Genomic DNA, 22,030 nt, shown 5'->3' with positions numbered 1-22,030 from the left:
GCAGAATGACTGCAGTGTTACTACAGATCTCTTTACAAAGATAGCATGTGAAAAGTTACTGCACTGCAGCCCATTTTCAAATGTTAATTTGGTCATTACTTCTTTCTTTTTTAACAACACAAAGGCCTGAATTACAAGCCAGAATAAGATATGAACAGTTTCCTAAAAAAAAAAAAAAAAAAAATTCTGCTTCTCAAGAGCTTAAAACATGCAAGAGATTGTGCAACTTAGCACTGTCAAACCACGCAAAGGGATGTTTACTGGAACATGTAAAATATGTGGTGGTAATTGAGCTTTTAAATACTAAGATTCATACCAAAGTGAAGAAAAGAGTTGTAAAAACTCCCGAAAATGCCCCCAGAAGACTGTTATACTTGTTTTTTTGCAGATCCCAGTAGGCGGGAATAAATAATAAGGTGACTAATTCGGGAATAGATAACAGTTTAAATTACTTATGTTATTTTTTCCGTACTGGACCAAATACTTACTTGCTTTTGCACTCCACTGAGCTGCTGAACCTTGATAATAAGTGATGCTGTCCGGCCCTTGTACTGAATGGTACGAATAAAGGTCCCTGTATTGTCCACACTGAATGGTTCAGACCACCGCCAGTTTCCCCAGCCTTCAATACAGATGTGTAACAGCTGGAAAGAAAGCAATTACTACTTCAGTACATAATTGGGGAAAAAAAGTCTTGCAGTAGGATAGGAATTCCCATGACAGAGAAATATTCTTGGTTTTAAAACTCAGCAATGCTAAGCACACCAGTTCTCTGAATGATTCACTCATTCTGTGATTTCAGATACAAACAGAAGATCCAACAATACCGTAAGATGGCTCTGCAACACGCATTTCTAGAAATTACCTGCTTTAACAGTGTATTTAGAATGGTAAAAATCCAGCACACAACTGTTCAAAAAAAAAAAGAGGTATGTAGACTAGAGAGCATAAAACAGGAAATAAGAGATTCTTCTTTATTGCCCTTGAAATGGTTCTAGAAATTCACCCTCTTTATTACCAGCAAGGTGATATGGAACACAGGTCCAGGCCAGATTTTTGGCCTTCAGAATAAGATAGAAAATTACAAATACCCTTCCCTTCAAGGTAAAGAAGGACGCAAATCTATTTGTGTGTATACTTGCATAGCTCACATATATGTGTGTGTTAAATGCAGAACTTAGCATATTGCTGAGAGATGGGAAACATTTCATTTCTTACACAAATGTGGTGGCAAGTTCAAGCTTGACTGCATGAGAAGAAATTTAACTGCATAATTATACTCCCTGTGTGATTTATTCCGGAAAAGGAGTGGCTTTTTTCCAGTTTAACTTAAATCACTTCCAGAGCAATATAGTCTTTCATCATTTGAAGAGCCTTTCATCCATTTACCCACCATACGCACTTACCTCTATCCCATGGAGATTCTTTAAGCCAGAGTAGTGAAAATTGGTACTGTTCCACGTAGGTCAATGAAGTTACATAAATTTACGCCAGCTGAAGATCTGGCTATTTAGTTCTGTATAGATCTTTTGTGGCTGTGCAAACTTAAGGATGTGAGTTATATATAAGGGATCAAAGCAATAAGCATTCTGGGTAAAATTTATTCTTTGCAGAGGGCCAGCACAGAGCCTAAGCATCACTTAAGTCCTTTAAAACAGTTATATAAAGGCCTTGTGGGAATTCTCTCTTGAGGGTTGAATTTCACTCTGATTTTGGACATCTGTCATTAATTAATTTGAGTAATTGAGAATGGGATCAGGCCCAAAGTTTGATTATTTACACTAGCAAAAATCGAAACTTGTAAATACTATGTTCTCCCACGATTTGTTTCCAGAAAGAGACAGCACTGGCCATCGGTCTGGCCGGTTGGACTTAGTGAAGGGCTGGATACTGTGTTTTTTTCATTGTTTTAAGAAACAACCGCAGCAACAACTTTCAAAGCTACTACCACTCAGTAGCCTGTTTGCAATTTGTGGTATCCTCAGCACAAGTTACACACAACAATAACATCCATTCAGTGGGTGGCTTTTGAATTTGCAAGTGATGACTTGCATTCAGATTCAAATTAGTTTTATGCTGGAAGCACAAAGGCTAATATGTGCCAGGGTGCACATGGGCATGCACCTGGATATGCACATGCGTGGGCACAGCTTTATATTCAAGAACACGTTGAGGGAAGCTGTGAATTAGGACATTCAATCTCATGAACAAATATGTCGCTTTGATTCTTAAGTACTAGCTATAGAAAAGGAAAAACAAAACAAAACGAAAAAATCCAACTGCAGTGGCTGGAATCAGTTCAGTTTCTTACAGAGGCAGTTGGGAATAAATCTCATCACATATGAAAACTGAGAGAAACAAGAAAACTGTTTACTTTGGAGAGACTGGTAGCTGGAAATGACAGCCAAATAATGAGAAAAGGTACTAAGTGCGCAGTCTCGGCTAGAAGGCACACAAAATATGGTGCGCTCCAAAGATAGATGTCATATAAATGCCATAATCGATGATTAGTAATTGTATGTAGCTCCAACATTAGGATGTCTCCCACCCTGTATAAACAGCTTTGCTCACGAGTTGAATGTTCCCAAGAAACATGCTGTCAGCTTTCCCTGAGCAGTCATTAGCTCCCAAACGCTGCCTTACTAATTTTCATTGTAGCACAATGATTAGTCTGCATTTAACTTCACAGTTCAGAAAGAAAAATAAAATACAGCTATTATCATATACTGGCAACTTCTTGTTTTATAAACATACTATTTGTATACTGGTAAATGCTACATACAAATGGAACAGCCTTTGTTAAGTTATTTTAAAGACATCTAATGTATTTGTATTAATGACATAACGATATAAGAATTGGGTACTGCGTAAGTTTATTTTTGAGCCAAGAAACTGCATTCCATGAAAACACAAAGGGATCTCTGGGTGAATCAGTTATTTAAATGTGAGATTTCTGAAAAACATGGCTAGAAGTAATTAGCAAATGACACTAAGTAATACAGAGATATATGGCAGGAAATAAAAATTGAAGTAATTTTAGAAAATTAAGTAATCAGGTGTTAACATTATTTTAGCAGAAGACATCATAATAGATGGTGTTAAATACTCAACAAGGCAGAGCTCTAATGTTCTAAAACTGACCTAATACTACAGATTCATGGTAATTGCCATGTAACTCCCTTTCATTTATCAAGCTTTAAGTAAATTCTAAGTGTTTATGAGACACTGCCTAAGAGAAGTTCAACAAGTATAGCTAAGTATGGTACATATATTAGGAGGAAAGAGAAGTCATTGCAAAAAGGTACCAAAAATATTCAGTGGGCTTCAAAAGCATTCTAACAAATATAATCCAGTGATAAGTGGCAACTTATGGCTTGGAGAGAATTTAAAACAGACTATCTATTGTATATGTGAAGACAGGCACTCATTTGTGTAACCATTTGATTTCTGCATTTTCTGTTAGAGAAACATATCAACAGAAAACACCGAGTTTTTTGTTTTGACTAGACTTTGCTGAGGTTTGGATTTGTAATTCTGAGACATTATGGATTTCTGTTTTGAGAGGGAAAGAAATTGCCTTCAGGGAGGTAGGCTAAGATGAAGCTGCTCCTACTGGAGCAAATGGCTAGAAAAGCTGTATTCTTTTTCACATCTCTTCACAGAATGTTTCTATGCACTCCTCAGAATTTACTCAGGTTTTCAGCTAGATGTGTGAAGGATACAATCTGAGTAAATAAAGCTAAGTGTCATATGACAAGGCATGAAGACTAAAATGGGAGATTAAAAATGAGACTAAGAATGGAGCCTGTCCAGAAAAGGCAGCATTTTCTACCTGTATAAATAATTCAAAGCTTGTGTCCTCAAAATGCTTAGTGATTCGAATTTGATTTCTACTTTGCTTGTAGATCCACCAAAGTTAACTTGGTTTCAATGTAGTTAGATCATATCTGTCTTCTAAGTGAAACTAGAAAATGCTTTTTGGGAAGAATAAGGGTTCTTGCTGTCAACTCAGAGACTGGGAGGAATCAAGTGAGGACTTGGTTAATGGTGTGGAAGCAGGCGGTTATTTTAAAAGATACGAGATAGTAAAATAAAAGCTGTGATGATGCAGGAGCATGGAGGAAAGGGAGACCTGGAGATTGGAGCTGAATTCTAAGACTGGAAGCTAAAGCAATTTTTAATTGAAAAATTAAAGGAGAAGGATGATCAGTATTTTTTTGCTCTGTTTTCAGGATACAAGGTGGCCCTTGTCCAGGATTAGGACTTACAGCAATAAAACCAATTAGTATTTGGGAAAAGAGTGAATGAAATGTTCATTCTGCAGGTTGTCAGCTGCAGCAGCCACCAAACCACTTTGAATTTCAGTTTGGCTTCATTTTCTCATGGACCTGGGAGGTCTGACCACTTCTACACCATCATCCCTTGTAAGACAGAAGGTCAGTACGGAGCATAGGAGAAAGCAATTTCCATCACCCCCACGCTGGCTAGCAGAAGAAAGGTCACTCTTGGCAGATACAACTCTGACCCTCGGGGGCTCCTGGAGGTGTTGCGAGCCTCAGCACAACCTACAAAGCAGGCCTGAACCTCACAGGTACGAACTAGCTCTGCACACTGTGCAAAAGAAGAATCTTTTGGTTAAGGAATAGCAACCAAGTTAGGAGGGTTTATGTGATTCATGGATAATATCAATCCTTATCTGCCCCAGATATTATCTAGAAAGTCAGTTATGTATAATATAACCATTGATTTTGAATGCAGGACCCCAAAGGAAAGCAACAATACATTTCTCACTACCTGAACAGTGTAAAGTAACATAAAACGTTTTGGGTGGGGTTTTTTTTTTTTGCCTGATGATGTTCTGTAAGTGACCTGGGGAGGACTATGGAAAGTACAAAAGGTTGTGCAGAGAATCTGTAACATCTCTAAACAATAAAACCGGAAAATATCCCAATAATAACTGATATGTAAGTCACAGTTTCTAAGTCTGAACTCACAGAGTACTGTATATCATCTTACACTTTATATAACCCAATACCTGAAAGAATGGCAACTTGGAAATAAGTAACAGTGAATTATGATCCTGCTGCAGATGCAACATAAATTAAAATTTGGCTTCAGTCTTTTTTTGTAGGGGAATGAGGAGGAGGTTCTTAAAGCTATTTCCAAATCTACAATTGCTTTTAAAAATTATGTTTATAAAATTCTAGCAGAAGTTGTGCTTTGCAGGCACACTATTTAAAATAAGAGACGAAAAACTTTAAATGGGTTCCAGTGACGGTATTACTAATATACTAACCACTACTAATATCTATTCAAGAATTTGTAAGTGTACGTTCAGAAGAACAGAAAAGCAAATGATAGAGATATTTTCCCTCAAATTCTATAGAATTAGCAATAAAGTGGCACATAGCTGTTTCAGGCATATTTACCTACTTTGATAAGAAATTTTGTTTATCACCAGTAACTTGGCCACATTCTCACTGAAGTCATTGCCCAAATCAACATAGTAACTGTTTTTTACCCACTACACCTGTTGCTTCAAGTTAAGGATGGTGAAAAGTGAAAATGGGCTGTTATAACCCTGGCAGCAGACTCTGGAGAAAGGTTTAGAAGCTGCTATTTTAAATGCAGACTTCCCCTATGCAACATTACGTTTTGCATAGAAAGCAAAATAATGAATTTAGATCCATTATTCGTTGCTTCTTCAGAGGACTCTGCTGAAGTTTGAGCATGGGGAAAATAACTAGTAATAACTAGCATGTTATAGAAGATTTTTGCTGTTTATTCTCAAGCAAACAACTTCTGCAGAATACATTCGGGGACTCTCACATGAATAGCTGGTTTTTACATTTGCTGTGATCCCTAGTGGGACCCTCCGACTGCCTACTGTCTTGCAAGACAGAATTCCTTAACTCTGAGTAAATTGCTATGAAGATCTGATCTCTCGTATCTTCAGAGTTTCACCATACGTATCATATGCTCCAGTTCTTCTCCTAAAAAACACAGCTGTCTTGGAGACAAACATGACTTTTGACATAACTGGGGCCCATCCCACAAAGCAACTTGAAGATCAAGATAAGGAGTGCAGACTGGATCCAATAATAACGTAGGAGCCAGTGTTGTCTGTAGAGCACGGGAATGATGTAGCTTCTCTTCCCTTTTAATGATATCTAACAGACCTCTAATTTTCATTAAAATCTGCAAAAGGAACTCACGAGGTCTGGCAACTTCTGCTAGAATTGCTTACAGCCTCAAATATCATCAGTTTTGGACTTACCCCAACTCTGAAAGGGACTATATACTTGGGGGTGTCTTATCCCTAAGGAAGGTCAAAACCTCATGAAATCTGAGGAAAACATGGGGGATGGAGCGGAGTAGAAGAGCGAGCATCAGACCTCAGACTTATTACTGAAATATTAGCCAAACCAGTGAGACTTGCAGGAATCAGAGCGAAAGTTAAAAGGGAAAGGTTAGGTTCCCTGAAACGTGGAAGATCTGGACTGGGAAAAAAAACGAAGGAAGGAAGGAGCCAAACAGTTGGAGGGACACCATCAATAACTGATAAATCCAAATCCTTGGTGTGCTACAGCTGTTTTCGTAACATGAAAAAGTTGAACAATTTTTAATTATAGCCCATAGTTCCTTCATTAATATTAAAATTAATTCTAAATGTAAATAAAGCATTATATAACTATCTGCTACTACAAAACCAACTTATTTTAATTACATATATTTAATTGTGTTCAATAATTCAAATGGGCAATTACTGCATCTCTCACTATGCTTAATTACCAGAAGAAAAATGGAGAATTTTATTGATGTGAATGTGAAAGAAATACAATCCTTTTAAAACTATTTATTTTCATTTAACTGAACTGCCTTGCCATACTAAAAAAACATTTTGCAGAGGTTAAATAAAGTATTTCATGGCAACCGCTGCTTCTTAGTGCCTGTGTAACAAGAAACATGAGCCAGCCAAAGTTGTGCAAGTTGGTTTTCTTTCCCAGTAAGAGAATGTGGTATCTAAGACCTTGTCCTAACTCATTTTATCCCCAAGAGTAAGTCAAGTAAGTCAAGTATGAACTAATGCCTGGAGGGAAGTCCCTGACTCCAGAAGTATGGATTATTTCACATTTATCTTACAATCTGCTCTCAGAGTTCTTAAAATTCACTAACTTGGCAAGTTGGGAATTATCATGAGAAATGAAATAATTTCATAACTATGAAGTCATCTAGCATTCCATGAATATGACACTTGGAGGGTTTGTCCATGCTTGGGCATTATTCTGACCTTTGGATAATAAGCTGTTAGATAGTTTTGCATGGAAACAATTAGAAAAGTGCCACAGCATAATAGGGACAACCTGATGTCTTAATTGAGTCGTCGTTTTCATTTTAAGGATTTGTATTAATCATTGAAGAAACTACATGACAACATTTGTAATAATATTTAAACAAACTTATTTTCTGTGATCTAAAATGACAAAGGATTGTCCTGTTTAGACTGTTTAGAAGAACTGCCTTTCTGAAGCATGCTAAATTTACAGTGATTTGTATTTAACATTAACCAAATGAACAAGGCTTATAGATGGATGCCAAGATTCTCCGACCTTTGTAAAGAAAATTTGCTTCTATCTCAACAGTGTGTGGAAAGCCTGTGCTTCCATATGTTTTCAGTGAAATTACCTCAGTGATGTTTTTTAGTCTCAAAATTTCCCAGCAAGAGATGGCTGATGAAAAATGTTAGAAGAGCAGAAATATTCTTGAAATTATTCCAGGGGCTGGGACAAGGGAGGTATAGCCCCCCTACTAGAAGAGCCAGCTGGCCAGCAATGTGGTTGAGTCAGGAGGAGTGAGCTGCTAGCTACTCCATCTCCTGGGACATGGGAATCCAACATGACACTCCTGACTGTTTATCAGCCCAGTTCTTCAGTGAATCTGAATCTGATCAGAGCAAAACAGAGTGGGGAAACCCTTTGACATCACCAACTTTCAGCTGAAGAATGAGTATCTGAAAAATGAATCTGAAGTTCCTACTGTCACCTCACCCCTTCCCTAATGTGTGATTTGGTTTTCTGCTGGACTTTTCCACCTTCCATCCTGCACTTTTATTTTTCATTTAATAAGAAACTTACATAGCGACCACAAAACCAGAATGTTTTGCACAGCTCAAGTCGGTGACTGAAAGGACAAGCTAAAGATCTATGTTTTAATATTTAACTCCTCCAGGTGTTGCGTGGCTAATGCTATATATTGTGCTGGTCGTATTTAGCAGCTTGGCTGCAACTGACAGAAAGTATCAGTAACAAGCTGCAATTTTAAGTCTTCTACTTTTCACTTGTTTGAGATAATCCTCATTTTCAAAACTTTTTCCAGTTTGCACCATTATTGGAAGTACACCATTGAGTACACCATAACCAGAACTACACCATTAGCAGAACTATCTAGAATGACGGCCAAAAAGAGGATTCTCTCAAGTGAGTAATTTTATATAAGTAATCAGAAAATGGATAAGACAAATTGTTAAGAGGAAAGTCTTACTTAGTTCTGGTTTTACTTACAATTGCTTTAAGCATTGCCTTCTTTTTCCATATGTTTATGAAAATGTTTAAATGATTTTTTGGGTGGTTGCTATGAAAGCAAGTGATAATTGGTTATGAAATATGGGTCACATTTAGCTAGCTTTCTACAAGCCTAGCTGTTCTTTCTGCCTCACAGAACCGGAGGGAGTTACGTCAATCGTAACCCAAGTGCAAGTACTGTCACCTGAGGAGTGGGGATCCTGTCTCGCAATCTGACGCTTGCCCAGTTGCGCAGAGCATAGTCACCCGTTTGGGTTGCTCGCCCATGGGCTGGGGCGTCACAGGCGTTTTGCTTGTATGAGAAAGCATATGTCCTTTTTGAAAACATGACAAGGGACATACAGTACTCCAGTGTCTCTAAGTCTCCAAAGGTCCCCCCTCTGTGCGCTATTGCAGCCAGTGCACGCTGCTTATAACAACTCCTCTGTCGCTGGGGTGAGACAGTCCTTTATTAGCCTGCCTTCCTCTTAACTTATGCCTTGACTTCAGTGTCAACTGCAACTGTTTACTCTGGCTGAATTTGCTCTGCACAGATTACCGCATTCATGTAAAATTCAGTAGTTTTGCATATCCACCGACTGACATATGAACGAAAAACACTGTAAATTTGCCATTGCTGCCTCCCAGTGAAACTTGAAACTTGTCAGCAGTGAAAGCGGGCACAGCTCCTGTTCAGAATTACCATCCAAATTTCACCTTCTTTCTCACATGCTAAGGCTGGTATTTTCCAGGGCTCTAGAGGAGTTCGGAACCCCCGTCCACTACACTCCTTCTAGGATCTGGAAAGATTTTAGCAACTCTTCAGCACAGGACTGCTGCTTAGCAAGTGGGGTGGCACAGGTCTCTAGTCTCCCACTCAGCAGGAGCTGGGTATATATTAAAAAGAGAGAAGAAATGGCTTTGCTGTCTCATAAACACTTTTTTTTAGATTTAAATTCTTGCCTTATCTTGAATCAAGATGAAAAGTCCCTTTTTCACCACCACTCAAGACGACCAACAACATGGTTTCATTGAAATAGTTCCTGTTGATAATTTTAAAATATTTTATTTCAGTTTCAGTGTTTATCCTTAAAAAAACCACCCAAGAAACAGAAACTGCAGTATTTAAACTACGTAAGTGGGGTGTTTCTGACAATTTCAAATCTTTTCTAATGCAAGCACATGCTGAGTTGAGAGATTTGTCCAGTTTGACCCTGTTCTGCAAACAATTTCAGTGAACAGATGCTTCTGGTAAAAACAATTCATTAAAAAAAATCCCCAAACCTCTAATGTACATCACAGAAAACAGACACTGATCACTTAGTTATAAAAACCTGGCAAGCGATCTTCTTTTGCTTTTTTTCAGAAGCTTCAGTTTCTATAACCGCTCAGTTTTACAGAAAGCGGTCGTGCACATGCAGTTCTACCCTCGAGTAACTTCTAAACACTTCTGGCTTTCCTCACTCTTTGTTTACCTTTTCTCTCTGATGCAGCCCCAGTGTGTGGCTCCTGAAAGAACTGGAGCATTAGAGATAGTCGAGACCCTAGAGAAAACTGGAGAATCAATGCATAAAGCCACCAACTCAGCTTTAGCAATTGCTGCGTTCGAAGGGCTGTTTCTGACATACCTGCGGGGACTTGTGAGAGCGCCAGCTGTACTGGTGACTGTGGAGACTAGCCAGCAAAATATTTTCATCAGTATCCACCTGGCCAAACCGCAGTGTCTCCTGTGTGTCGTTACAGATCACAAAATGGCTGAAGACCAACTCCTCTGCCTCGGGGCATTGGTTCTGAAAGGAAAGGGATATGAAAGGCAGTAAGCATCAGATTAATTGCAAGACATTTGGCAGCTGCCTGCCCAGTGGCGACCGTTACAACACAGAAATGCTTCAAGATCTCTTGCCATTAGCTTTGGTCTCATAGTACTCTACTCTCTGCAAAATCTAGTGTTTGGGTTGACAAAATATATCCTAAGACTTAACATATTTTCCTTTATGTTTCTGTAATGCAAATCTTAAAAGATTTGAAGCTACAATAGAAACTAGATTTCCTAACTTACTTTCGGTGAAGTCTTTTATGTAAATTCAGTTGGAAATGGCACGTCACTTAGGGCAGGTGGGGCACTACAGCCTGAGCAGAGAGGCATGAAGAGGTTTCTCCATGCTTGACAACTGATCTCTCAGGCCAACAGGCTGCACTTCCTCTTCCCCAGCTGCTGCTTCTACTTTGAAATGTTGCTGTGGGTCAGCAGCAGAAGACACTCTCTTTCTCCTGACACCACAACACTTAAAAAAAAACCAAAGAAAAAGCAGGAGACATGGGGAGAGTATTTTCACAGCTCCAAGAAGCTAGTTTGAAAATGCATCATGCAATTTGACAGGAACAGGAAAAATCAAAAACTGTCATGGGTTTTAAAAGTATTTTAGATTTTACAATACTGTTTCTCCTGCCTGCAGCATCCGCCCATCCCTCTCTTTCTGCTTTTCATCTGGCTGCTTGTCACTCTGTTGACCCAATGAGACTATATGATAGTCATAAAAATTACCAGAGCTACAGGTCTTCCGCCCCTGAAGGCACAAACTATAATCCCCTATACGGGAGAGGTCAAAGTGTGACTGACAATTTGATTTGGAGATCATCTCTCATATATTTCTGTCCTAGTCACTAGTGGGCTGGCACCTTCCACTTACACACAACTATCTAGCAACCATAACAATTACTCCAGGAAAGCAACATTTGGATTGTCTTCATGCAATTTAATGGGTATAACACAAAGAATTCATCTTCTTGTGCCTTTCGTTACCTCTTTTTGACCCATCTTTCCTAGCACACACTTTTGACAATGCTTTATTGTTGGTTGGTTCCCTTCTCTCCACAATATAGCCCAGCTGCTCTTTTCTCATCCTTTCTTCCCATGACGTCTTCTCTAACTTATGGGACCTCCATGGTCTTTGAGAGCTGATTCTGTTTCCCCTCCTTGCTCTCTCAGTGGACCTTTTAAATGGACATAATGAAGCTAGCACCTCCTCTGTCTATGATCATATGGGTCTCCAGTTCTTTGATAACAATGTGTCTGGAAGCCTGCAGACATTCAGAGATCAAACAAGAGAGAGAAAAATATTTCCTCACAGATCCCTTTGGATCCTTAGTTATCCATGAAAAACAGTTTGGTACATTGCTTGTAGCACATTGCTGGGTGACACACGTGGAACAGATTTTCTGAAAAGTGAGGCGTGCAAGGTATGTCCAATTTAGCATCCTTGAATGCATGTTCACTACCGTTACTAACTTCAGAAGAACCTAAGGCGCAGGTTGCAATTCCTTTTGTTACTGAATGTCAGAATGATTGACTGGGAGTGTTTGTACAAAAAATTATTCGCCCGAGGAGTGTTTAAGCATGAGAATATTTAGATTAAAGCTTATCTCCAAATCTCATGAATTCTTCTGCATAAGACCAGGTATCTTCTGTGAAACAAAAGTCAGGTGAGCATAACCAAAATCTCACTTTTTCAAAGCAGTAAAACTCATTACAGAGCAGTATGTCTGTATCACATTCAGTAGCAGATCTGGGTATGCTAAAGGCTGACATTTACAGTGCCACTTCAGAGTGCAGAGTTTATTTTGGCATTTTCTATTGGTGGATCTATGACTTTTTACTGTCAAGCTGCCATACCCACATACCCGTAAGTCTACCACAAATACATATATTTTCCTGTTACAGCTTTGCAAAATGTTCATTTTAAAAAGGAGGATTTACTAGCCACAGAGCTCAGCATGTTGTTGTAGTCAAACCTAGATATAACCCCAGGGGAATTGAAGAAAATTTTTTTTACTTCAATACATTTTCTTGCTGATTATGCACAGACTGGAAGAACAACACCAGAAGATGATGAACTTCCTTCTTTTTACCTAACTGATTAACTTAGTTTCAAGTAAGTTAACACAAACTGTAGGTTGTTGCATTTTCCAGAGGGAAAAGAGAATCTAGCAAGTGTTTGGCAGGCACAGAACTCCTAAATCGTACTGGGGGAATGTTATCCCATCAGGGATTATTAATAGACTTGCACACATTTTGGTGCTGATGAATGACTGCTATTAATCATTACTCTTAAATGCTAGATTTGCTACTAGAATCCACTGCTTTTAACAGCAACACTTCTCAAAGTTAAACAAAAGAGGTATTTTAAGTTCAATTTTATGACAGTTCCAAAGTTTCAACCAAGGAAACACCACGATTTGTATAAGGCATTGCTCCATGCTGCCAGGCTTAAGAGAGAGCTACTGATGCCTCAAGTCTTGGTGATAACAGCCAACTAAAGGATCATCAAGGAAGTCTGGGGATGCTTTAGCCCAGTATGGCAGCTACGCACTGTACCGGCAGGGTTCTAGGCAACTCCTAGTCTCCTTGCAGTAATTGCAGGAGATTTTTCCCAGAGTACCACCCATGCTTCTCACTCTCTGCACCCATCACAGGGAACTGGGTCCCAAATTCGCTGCTTAAGTCTGACAGTAGAAGCTTCTAGGGTAAGCAGAAAGGGACCAAAAAAAAAAATTAAAAAAAAAAAATCAGCAAAAGGATGGAGTGCGGAAATCTTGATTGATGAAAGAGAGTGTAGAGAAACCAGACATAATAAAAACAAATAGAACTGGGCCATTTGTGTGGCAATGATGCTGAAGAGCTGAATGATGACTCCAGGAGCTGAAAACACCTAAGTGTGGATTAGGAAAAAAAATTCCCTCTCTGAATTAAAACAGCAAATCAAAAGAATCAGCAAAAGATCAACAGCCTGAATCAGATACAGATTAGGGTCAGTTCCTGGGGGACAATTTCCTGCCCCTCTTTAGATCATTTTTCAGCTGTTCTTTTCTCTCAGAGTGGCCTGGAAAGTGTCTCTCCTTTATTGGGCTTTCAAATACTTTGTGAATTCTGTTCAGAGAGGGGAAAAACATCCCACATAATACTAGTCACCAGGCCTTCCCTGTCTCAGGACTTTCTGCTCATGTCTCAGCTCACAGCTATTTCAAAGCATTTCTGGATCCGGAAAAAACACCCATAAAAGCCTATGCTGCTTATATGCACAAAGTTATTTTCTGTGTGCTTCACAAGCTAGCGAAGACCTGTGCAAGCCTTCCCCCGCCCCCTTCTCTCTTACTTTCTCTCCACCCCACCCCCCCAATGTTTTTTGGACAGAAAGTCTTCAGCAATTTCTTATCTCCGTCAAAGTTCCTCTAAGAGAAAAGAACATTTTCCTTCTGACAATTTAAACTTCATTCTCATGGCAGTATCCTGACATTATCAGCTAGAAAGTTAAATCAAAGCTGCACACAAGTCTTCTGTCCCATTTTCCTTTGTTCTTTGTGCTTATGGTAGAAAGATGGGGAAACTCCTGTGACCACAGATGCCATTCTGGCTGATCCCAGCTCATTAAGAAAACGTATGCAACTGCCAACAGAAAGGTTAAGCACCATGCGGACCTCAAGGAAAAGAAGTTCTAATGGTTTAAAACAGGTTTAAACAGGAGTTTTTATAACTTCTGAGGGGTTTAGGAAAACATTTGCAGTGCGAGACCACAAAGGAATAGCTTTTTTCTCAGGAATATGCACTCAGTACCATACCTGGGGAGCTGTTTTCTCAGCTCACCCTGTGTCTCTAGATATCACACAGCACTATTGCTATAAAACAATTTGTGAAGGCTTAAATGCCCAAATAAAGGGGACCCCCCCCCCCCCCGATGTGTATTCACGTGGAGACACGCATTTTCTATCTCAATTGATACTCTGTATGTTATTAGTAAATAATAAAACTAAATTAATAACAAACTTGAAGTTCCCTGTCCAGTTATTTGATTATTAAAACCACTAGTTTAGCTTTGCATTTAGATGGGCATTAGCCTGTTACTGCTTACAGATTAGATAATGAAATATGTCAAAAGGGGAATTTTTTTTTTAAAAAAGTGCTAATCCTCTCAGATTTTCAGCATGTGACTTCAAACTATAAAGCAAGTTGTATGCCTGGTGTTTTTTAGGCTTAATCTACTTTCAAAATGTTCATCTTTACGTAAACAAAACAAACAAACAAACAAAAAATCAGTCCATATCTAGGAAACAAAGACACCGAGAGAGGGTTCTGTTAATCCTGAACTCTTGACCTAAAGGTGCAGGGCCAAATTGTTTCATGCTTCATCTGTCTCTCTACTGACTACAACATCACTTGTTTCAGATATTAATCTAGTAAAAAAAAAAAATGTGGAGAATTCAAATAACCTTTCCTGCTTATTAAATTCATGCTTCTAGTTGGCAGCATTTCTATTGTATTTTGTGTGAACAGCAAACATCAAACAATGCTTATCATTGGGAAATTCATTCCCTTCCTGCACAGTGCGTGCAACCCCCCCAATCTGGAGGTAAAGCCACATACAAAACATCTTGGTAACAATTAATTTAATAAGCTGTTTTGAACCCACTTGTGTGTTAACTGTTCCCTAATTTCAAAGCCATGCAAGTTTTTAATCTCAAATACTCAGGGCTAGATACCCACCACATCAGAACATGGTGGCAAGTACCCTTGACATGAGAGGAAACGAGAAAATTACAGCAACAATTACAGAAGTATATCCTCCTGTGGCTCATGTTAACATTGCCAAATCCGTGTATAAATCAGTACCAACTATTCATAGAATGTACCTGTCAGCAATATACTATGCAACATATGGCTCTACTTAATCAAATATACAATTCCATTTTTTCAACTCAGAATATTCCTTCAAGGCACAGAGTAGTCAGTCAGTCATTCACACTGTGATGTGGTTTAAAACATTTAAATATTTATGCACCATATTTTATTTGTATGTATAGCTATGTCTGAGAGATCTTTTTTTTTCCATCCTAAGAGGAAACTGACCTTTCTGAAGGCCATTTTGCAGTAGTTGCCACACATGTCTTAGATGAGGGACTAGTACTAAGTCAGAAATATTTTGGGTTTAAACAGCCTACCAAGGACTCTCTTATACTTTCCATGTTTGTTTTTTATTAAAAGCATTGTTCAAAATATGACAAAAAACAGAAATTGGAGCTACAAAGATTTTTGTTCACATTGATATTTGAGCCAGCTGTAAAGATTTAAATCACACTAGATCTTGTTTTATGAATGTCCTTTTGCAACAAGAAAACCATGGAATGCCCTTAAAAAAGAATTTTTTGATATAAAACAGATGTTTTATCCTTTTTTGGGGGCTTTGTTATTGTAGTGCCATGATAGGTAATTAATTCCCAGGCTCCACATAGGTCTTCAGGCAGATGAAGAGAATGATTTGATTTCAAGGCTATAGTGGAGTAAGGGAATTACAGGCCTTCGAGGGGTCATTGCAGAAGCAAGGTTCCTTACGCTGGGACCGGCTTCAGTCATTAATGTTGCTCGCACAGAATGTAATGTGAAACTAGTGTTGAACTTCAATAAGGATAGAAGTAGTAGCTGGAAACAATATGCTGTACCGCTCAGACTGAGCTGTGCTTACACATCATGCATCACTCACCTTTTCATAAATTAACGGAATATTCTGCATTTCAAGACCAAGATTCTGATTATTCTGATATAAATCCATGTCGTTTCACTGAAACTTAAGCAGTTCTGGCTAAATTTACCTTTACATATAGCATTCATTGTCTCTTAATTTTCACTGCCATCACGGAATTAATGTTTATTAGTAAAAAACACTTTTAGGGTAAATTAAAGCTTTTACATCTTGGAATATTGTCAATGAATGCAGTTGGTATTCTAATTTGCTATTAAATTAATCACAATAGCTACATTTTTTCTCACTACTGTATTTGCATACCTGCTGCCAAGCTTGAATTGCTGTATTTAGAGAATGAAGTGCATATTGGCCAAAGTTGATGAAAATAGGGTCCACCATTATCGTGCAGTCCAGTAGCCTTCCTACTGTGCTGCTGGAAATAGCAATCTGCCCCCAGATTTTGAAAGGTTTCACAACACTCTGCATAGTCACGTTTCGGCACTCCAAAAGTTTACAGTTGGCTTGAGTTGAAAACTGGATCTCCTGGAACATCGACTCATCGCTCCACTGACGAAGATATACATGAGGCTCATCAAAGGAAATTATCATGTATTCTAGTTCAGATGGCATGTTCTTATCAGATAAAAACGGCTGAAGAGACTTTGGTGGTGCTGAAAAGTGAAAGAGCAAACAACACTAGAACATCTCCATTGCCACATTCTGTGTGTTTTTGTAAATTGTGTTTTAACTGCTTGCACGTACCATGAAAACTAGTAAAATTCATAAGAGTTGACATTTCTGAAATCTGAAATTAATCCTGTTCACACTGTTTATTAGATGTAAAATAGAACTGTAATTAACAGCAGCTGCAAACAAAAAGTATCTGCAAACCAAGATCTTTTCATGGTAAATAGACCAGCCAGCCAAACTCCTTTATCTACACACTGCACAATACTTCAGATTGCCACCTATTTGGAGCAGAGACCATATTTCTGTGAGAATTTTTGGTATAGTAGATGTATATGATATTGCACACATAGCACATTACAAATACAATACAAATGAGCAATATAATATTTGCTGACATGTGACTGTGCAGGCTACCCAGCTCCACAATGAAAATTGTCTTTGCTGCAGAGAGTTCAAGACCACGAACCCACTGAGATGCAACATATTACCCCACAATACTAGAAATTAAACAAAACAATATCCCAAGCCTAAAGCATGAGAAATACATAATAGAAAAGATTTTAGCGCGTTCACTGAAGTCTCAAGTCCTGCAAAGTGCTGAACGCTGTGGCAGCAGACACTGCAAGGCACGTACACCGCTTCTCTAACATTATGCGTGCGAGTATTTCCATTGATGTTATTATTTACGTTGCTGGAACTACTCATATGCTTAAAATTAGCATATGCTCTAGTGCTCTACAGATTTGGAACCAAAACACTCATCACTTTCCAGGATCAAGCCCTATTATTCTACAAAAGCATAATGGATAGTGTAAGTTTTGTGCTCCCTTTGCGTATAACATAGCACAACGGAGCCCCAAAACTTAAGGCCTTTAGGTGCTATAACAAGAACAACAGCAGCATCAGCATAAACTCAGTTGCTGTTGAAAAATGAAACAGCTGGGTTTGATTTTAATCTGATTTTTGTTTTTTCCAGTACGTGTAATTTTAAAGATCGAGCATGTGGAATTGGAGTCTAACAGTGAGGAAGATTATGTACTGATAGAGGTAGCTGATAGACAAGAAATTATTTGCTAGATGTTGAGTGTCAGTCTTGGTATGATTTGATAATGAATACATTATAATACTTGCTGAAACACAAAAACTGCTCACAAAGAAAGCCATCTCTGTCAAAATTATCTAAGAGAGTTGCTCATCTTCCATGGAAAGCATTCCTGGCATTTGAAAATCAGACAATAATCTAAAGATCTCTTGGAATGTATTTGCCATTAATGCAATGACAGAGAGCACTGAACAAAACCAGATGTAGCTCCAAAAGTGATCATAATTGAAATAACAGCTAAATCTGCAGTTCTCAGAGCTCTTCCAAGGAATTCTTACTAAGGAGTAAGAATTCAGATATTTTAATAGTACTGTTAATACGCTGGAAAATTTAAAAGATCAAATTCATTCACTAAGATGGCTCAAAACTGAAGTGGCACCTGCTGTCACTAATCAGACTACGAAAACCGGACGGCTTCTACAGTTACCCATTCCGGAGGGAGGAAGGGGGCTGAGCAGCCAGCCCCACCGCCTCCCGTATGCACTTTCTCAATGCACGGAAGTCATCAGTTTTACCCTGAAGTCTGTACCACCGGTGGCTGTTGGTGATAATTTATTTCAAGAATGCCTGTTTGAATGAGGAAATGGGGACTACAGACAGCAAAACAGCGATTAAGCAGCACGTATGAACTATATGCTCTTATTATTCTACATAAAGGAGTACATACCTGTGCCTAGTTGATCAAGATGATGGCAGAGGTGGACTTCCAAATAAGTAAATTGGATCAACACACTTAGTGATGGCACAAACCAAGGAGTAAAACAGGAGTCAACCCTGGTACAGGCTGCTAATGCCGTGGGGGTTACAAGCTGATCGCATGCACTTTGTGAGCCAGATTCACTTTCTGAGCTGCAGAAGGTAGATAACAAAGTGGTAGTTCAGCACTTGGAGGATTTTATCGCTTTACAGTAAGACTTGACCATGTGCCATGTTGGTTTTCTGACACAGCCAATGTCATCATTTTCTTTTAACTGCTAGTGTGAGTGTATGTACTTTTTCCCAAGCAGAACATAGCAGACAAGATTGCAATCCAACGCTTTTCACACACTGTACTTTCAATTTACAAACTGAAATGAGCCACAGACGTAAAGCATATTTACAGAAAATAAAACCAAAATATACCAGCTATCTTTAATTGTTGAAATAGCTGAACAGCGTACACTACCATTATTAAAGCTATAAGAATGAGCTGAAAGTTAACCTGGTCAAGAGAATGTTTTTTTTCATTTTATTTTAAGCAAACCACTCACAACCATCAAACTACTTCTATGCATAAACCCGGTCCCTGTAAGCTTTCTTTCCTCTGACCTTCTCATTCTACAGTCATCATTTAAAAAGAATCTCTGAGTGTTATAAGCTCAGCCTGGAGCCTTTTACTAGCACCTATTACAACATATTAACTATACATTTAAAATGCCACCCCACTGATTTTTTTTTTTTTTCCTAGCCGTGCTCCTGACGCCGTGAATTTCCAAGCATTATCTTTCAGTCTCTTGAGAGAAACTAACACTACATCACAATTCTATAGGTTGCTAAGACACCGCTGAAGTACAAATAAACTTTCTAATTTAAGCCAAATCTATCCTTAATGTTCCTTATTCTCACTCCCTTTGCAGTTTGGCACTAAATAGTTTTAGTTTAAAAGCATAGACTTGATTCAAGAAAACTAAGTCCTCATCCTCAGCCTAATACTGGTTTTTATTTTTAAAATAAAATTTACCAAAGGATTAACTAAGGCCAACTTACTATTTTTGTCAGAAAGTAATTAGCTTTTATAAAGCACCATGAATAGATTTCCACTGACATTTTAAAGATATTTTAAATTCAAACACAAGTTTAAACTTGAACATTGGCTTTCAAAGCAACACGTCTTATGCTTTTAGGACCAAATTCTTCATCACTCCATGTGTGTTACTGCAAAATTATGCACAAATATAGTAGGTACTCAAAATGTTCAGCTGCAAATGCATAGAATTCCATGGACAGGTAAATTTATCACTATTATTTTGCGTTACGGTAACTAGCTAGTGTGGTATTTATTTAAGGAGCTTAAATCCAACTTTAGATTTGTGGACAGAAATCTACTACTTGTGTAGCAGTAAAACCCAACTAAAATTAGCTAATTATTAAAGAATCAAGACAGGATATCAAGAATGGATTGGATCAGTGAAGGATGAAAGACAGATCACTTAATCAGATTTTTAGCTGCTTTCCTGTGCTGCTTTACCTCTTCAAATTGCCTGTTTACATTTCAAAAATGGTGTTGTAGGCCTTTTGAGAAGTGGCCTCTTTTGAAATAAAATTAATCTTTGTGTTCACATGATAAAACTCCTATGGGAGTGGACTAGAGTCACAGAAATGGGATGTTTTTCTTTCTCTGCCATGGATATTCCTTAGATTGTTGGAACAAAGGATGGAAGCAAATCCAAAAGCCACCAAAATTCATATGCTGATTTAGACCATTAAATAATTTTGAACCTGTGAAACTGGTTAGTTCTCTCAAAGTAACTGTCAACATTTTAAGAATTTTTGCTCATTGTGTTTTGATTACAAACAGAAGTTCAGGGACATATGGAATGAAAACAGAAAAAGGGTAGAGGGGTGCAAACAAATGTTAACCAAACTATGAGGAACTTTAAAAAAAAATAATTACACTTTGATATTCTGAATTAAGACTTAATTTGCACAAACTGCAGTAACACCAACTGCAGTAAGAAGGAAGGACATTTATTTCTGAAATTTGAAGTTTATTCTGAAATTATAAATTTCTTTTCCTTGGAAACCTATTCCCTTATTTACCTATCAGTGACTCAGCATTTTTATTTCCTTGGATATGTTTTTTTTGAGATGGATATTTTCATAAAATAAAAAACAAACAAAACCATCCAAATTCTTATTTAGTCAAATTTTATATACGTGCTTTTTATTTATTGAGCATTTTAGTGTGATGGGACCCTTGTAATTTCTCATTCATAACTGCAATGATTACACAGTAACATGACATGCTTGATGCAGGAGGAAATGTGGCAGGAGCTTCACACGAGGGAAATAACTTAAAGCATTTAGCCTTACTTTGCTCTGATTTTTCTGCCCCAGAAGCAGCAGACCAAGCAGAGGTAATATTCTGGAACTCAAAATGTTGGGAACAATATGATTCCAAACTGGTTTTTGTTTCCTCATGGAGAGTCACCTGAGAAACCACAAAGGTCCACCACTGAAACGATTCCCTAACAAATTTCAGAGTCCAACCACATGCTTAAAAAACTAACCAGAGAGAAACAGCAAATGAGGGTGGGACAATGTTACTCCCTGGGACAGAACTGGCCTTGTGTCCTCTCTCGTGATAGGGATGGACAGGCGCTGGCAGTGGAGGACTGAGAGGAGCAGGACAACATGGGCTAAACCATATCTTAGAAGGGAAAGTCACGCTACAGAGAGAAGATCACCTTCTAGAAATCAACTGAAAAGAAATGCAACGAGGATTCTTTCATCACTGTTTTCCTGTCTGAAAAGACTTTGTTCAAGTTTTATTGTTTTATCTGTGAAAGGGTCCATTTGATTTTTAGTCAACCAGAAACCGTATCCAGAATTATAGTTCCCATGCTGTTATGAAAATAAAAATACAGTAACAGTATAAACCAGTTACAGCACAAAATATACTAAAAGCAGCATCCAAATTACTATAGTATTGCCTTAAAAAAGAACTGTAATACGAGATCGTTATATTGAGTGAACAGTTTTCAAAGGGGGGCTGTAGTCCTTACAATCACTACCATGACCTTCTGATTTTAAATTAAATCCCATTTAAACTGCCTAGGTAGACTTCCGCCAGACCTTTAGCACTGCTACTTTCCTCCTTTTAGCTTGCATAAAGCACAGAAATCAAAGACACAGTCCTTCATCACATGCTGTGCAGAAACAAAAAATAAAGCAGTGTTAGCTGAAAGCCCAGGGAACTTTCTATTAAGTCTTGGTGAACAACAGTAGGAGCATTAATATCATAGAGGTATACCTGATTGCGAAATCAAAATTTGTGCATCAAATGAATACAATATAAAAAAAATCCCATAGTCTCTTGGCTGCTTTGGAGCTACAAAATGCAGTGTGGACCATCTGCAACTTTTCAGCTGGGGAGAAAAGGAGTAACTAGCTTCTACTGCTTT

The 22,030-nt window shown here is 38.2% G+C and overlaps 1 protein-coding gene across 5 annotated transcripts in view; it reads right to left on the bottom strand.

Moving 5' to 3' along the window:
* Positions 1-22,030, bottom strand: part of VPS13B (vacuolar protein sorting 13 homolog B) — a 482,687-nt gene that overhangs the window by 35,954 nt on the left and 424,703 nt on the right. For all 5 annotated transcript variants that reach the window (XM_075705900.1, XM_075705902.1, XM_075705904.1 and 2 more), the window contains 4 exons: positions 18,535-18,716; positions 16,397-16,746; positions 10,190-10,351; positions 489-644 (listed from right to left, as the gene is read on the bottom strand). In XM_075705900.1, coding sequence (XP_075562015.1) covers positions 489-644; positions 10,190-10,351; positions 16,397-16,746; positions 18,535-18,716 — 850 coding nt within the window. The remainder of the gene's footprint in view (positions 1-488; positions 645-10,189; positions 10,352-16,396; positions 16,747-18,534; positions 18,717-22,030) is intronic.

This window comes from Pelecanus crispus, chromosome 2, assembly GCF_030463565.1.
Source record: "Pelecanus crispus isolate bPelCri1 chromosome 2, bPelCri1.pri, whole genome shotgun sequence".
Taxonomy (NCBI): domain Eukaryota; kingdom Metazoa; phylum Chordata; class Aves; order Pelecaniformes; family Pelecanidae; genus Pelecanus; species Pelecanus crispus.
The sequence above is the reverse complement of the archived record's forward strand: the minus strand, read 5'-3'. Positions and strand labels throughout refer to the sequence as shown.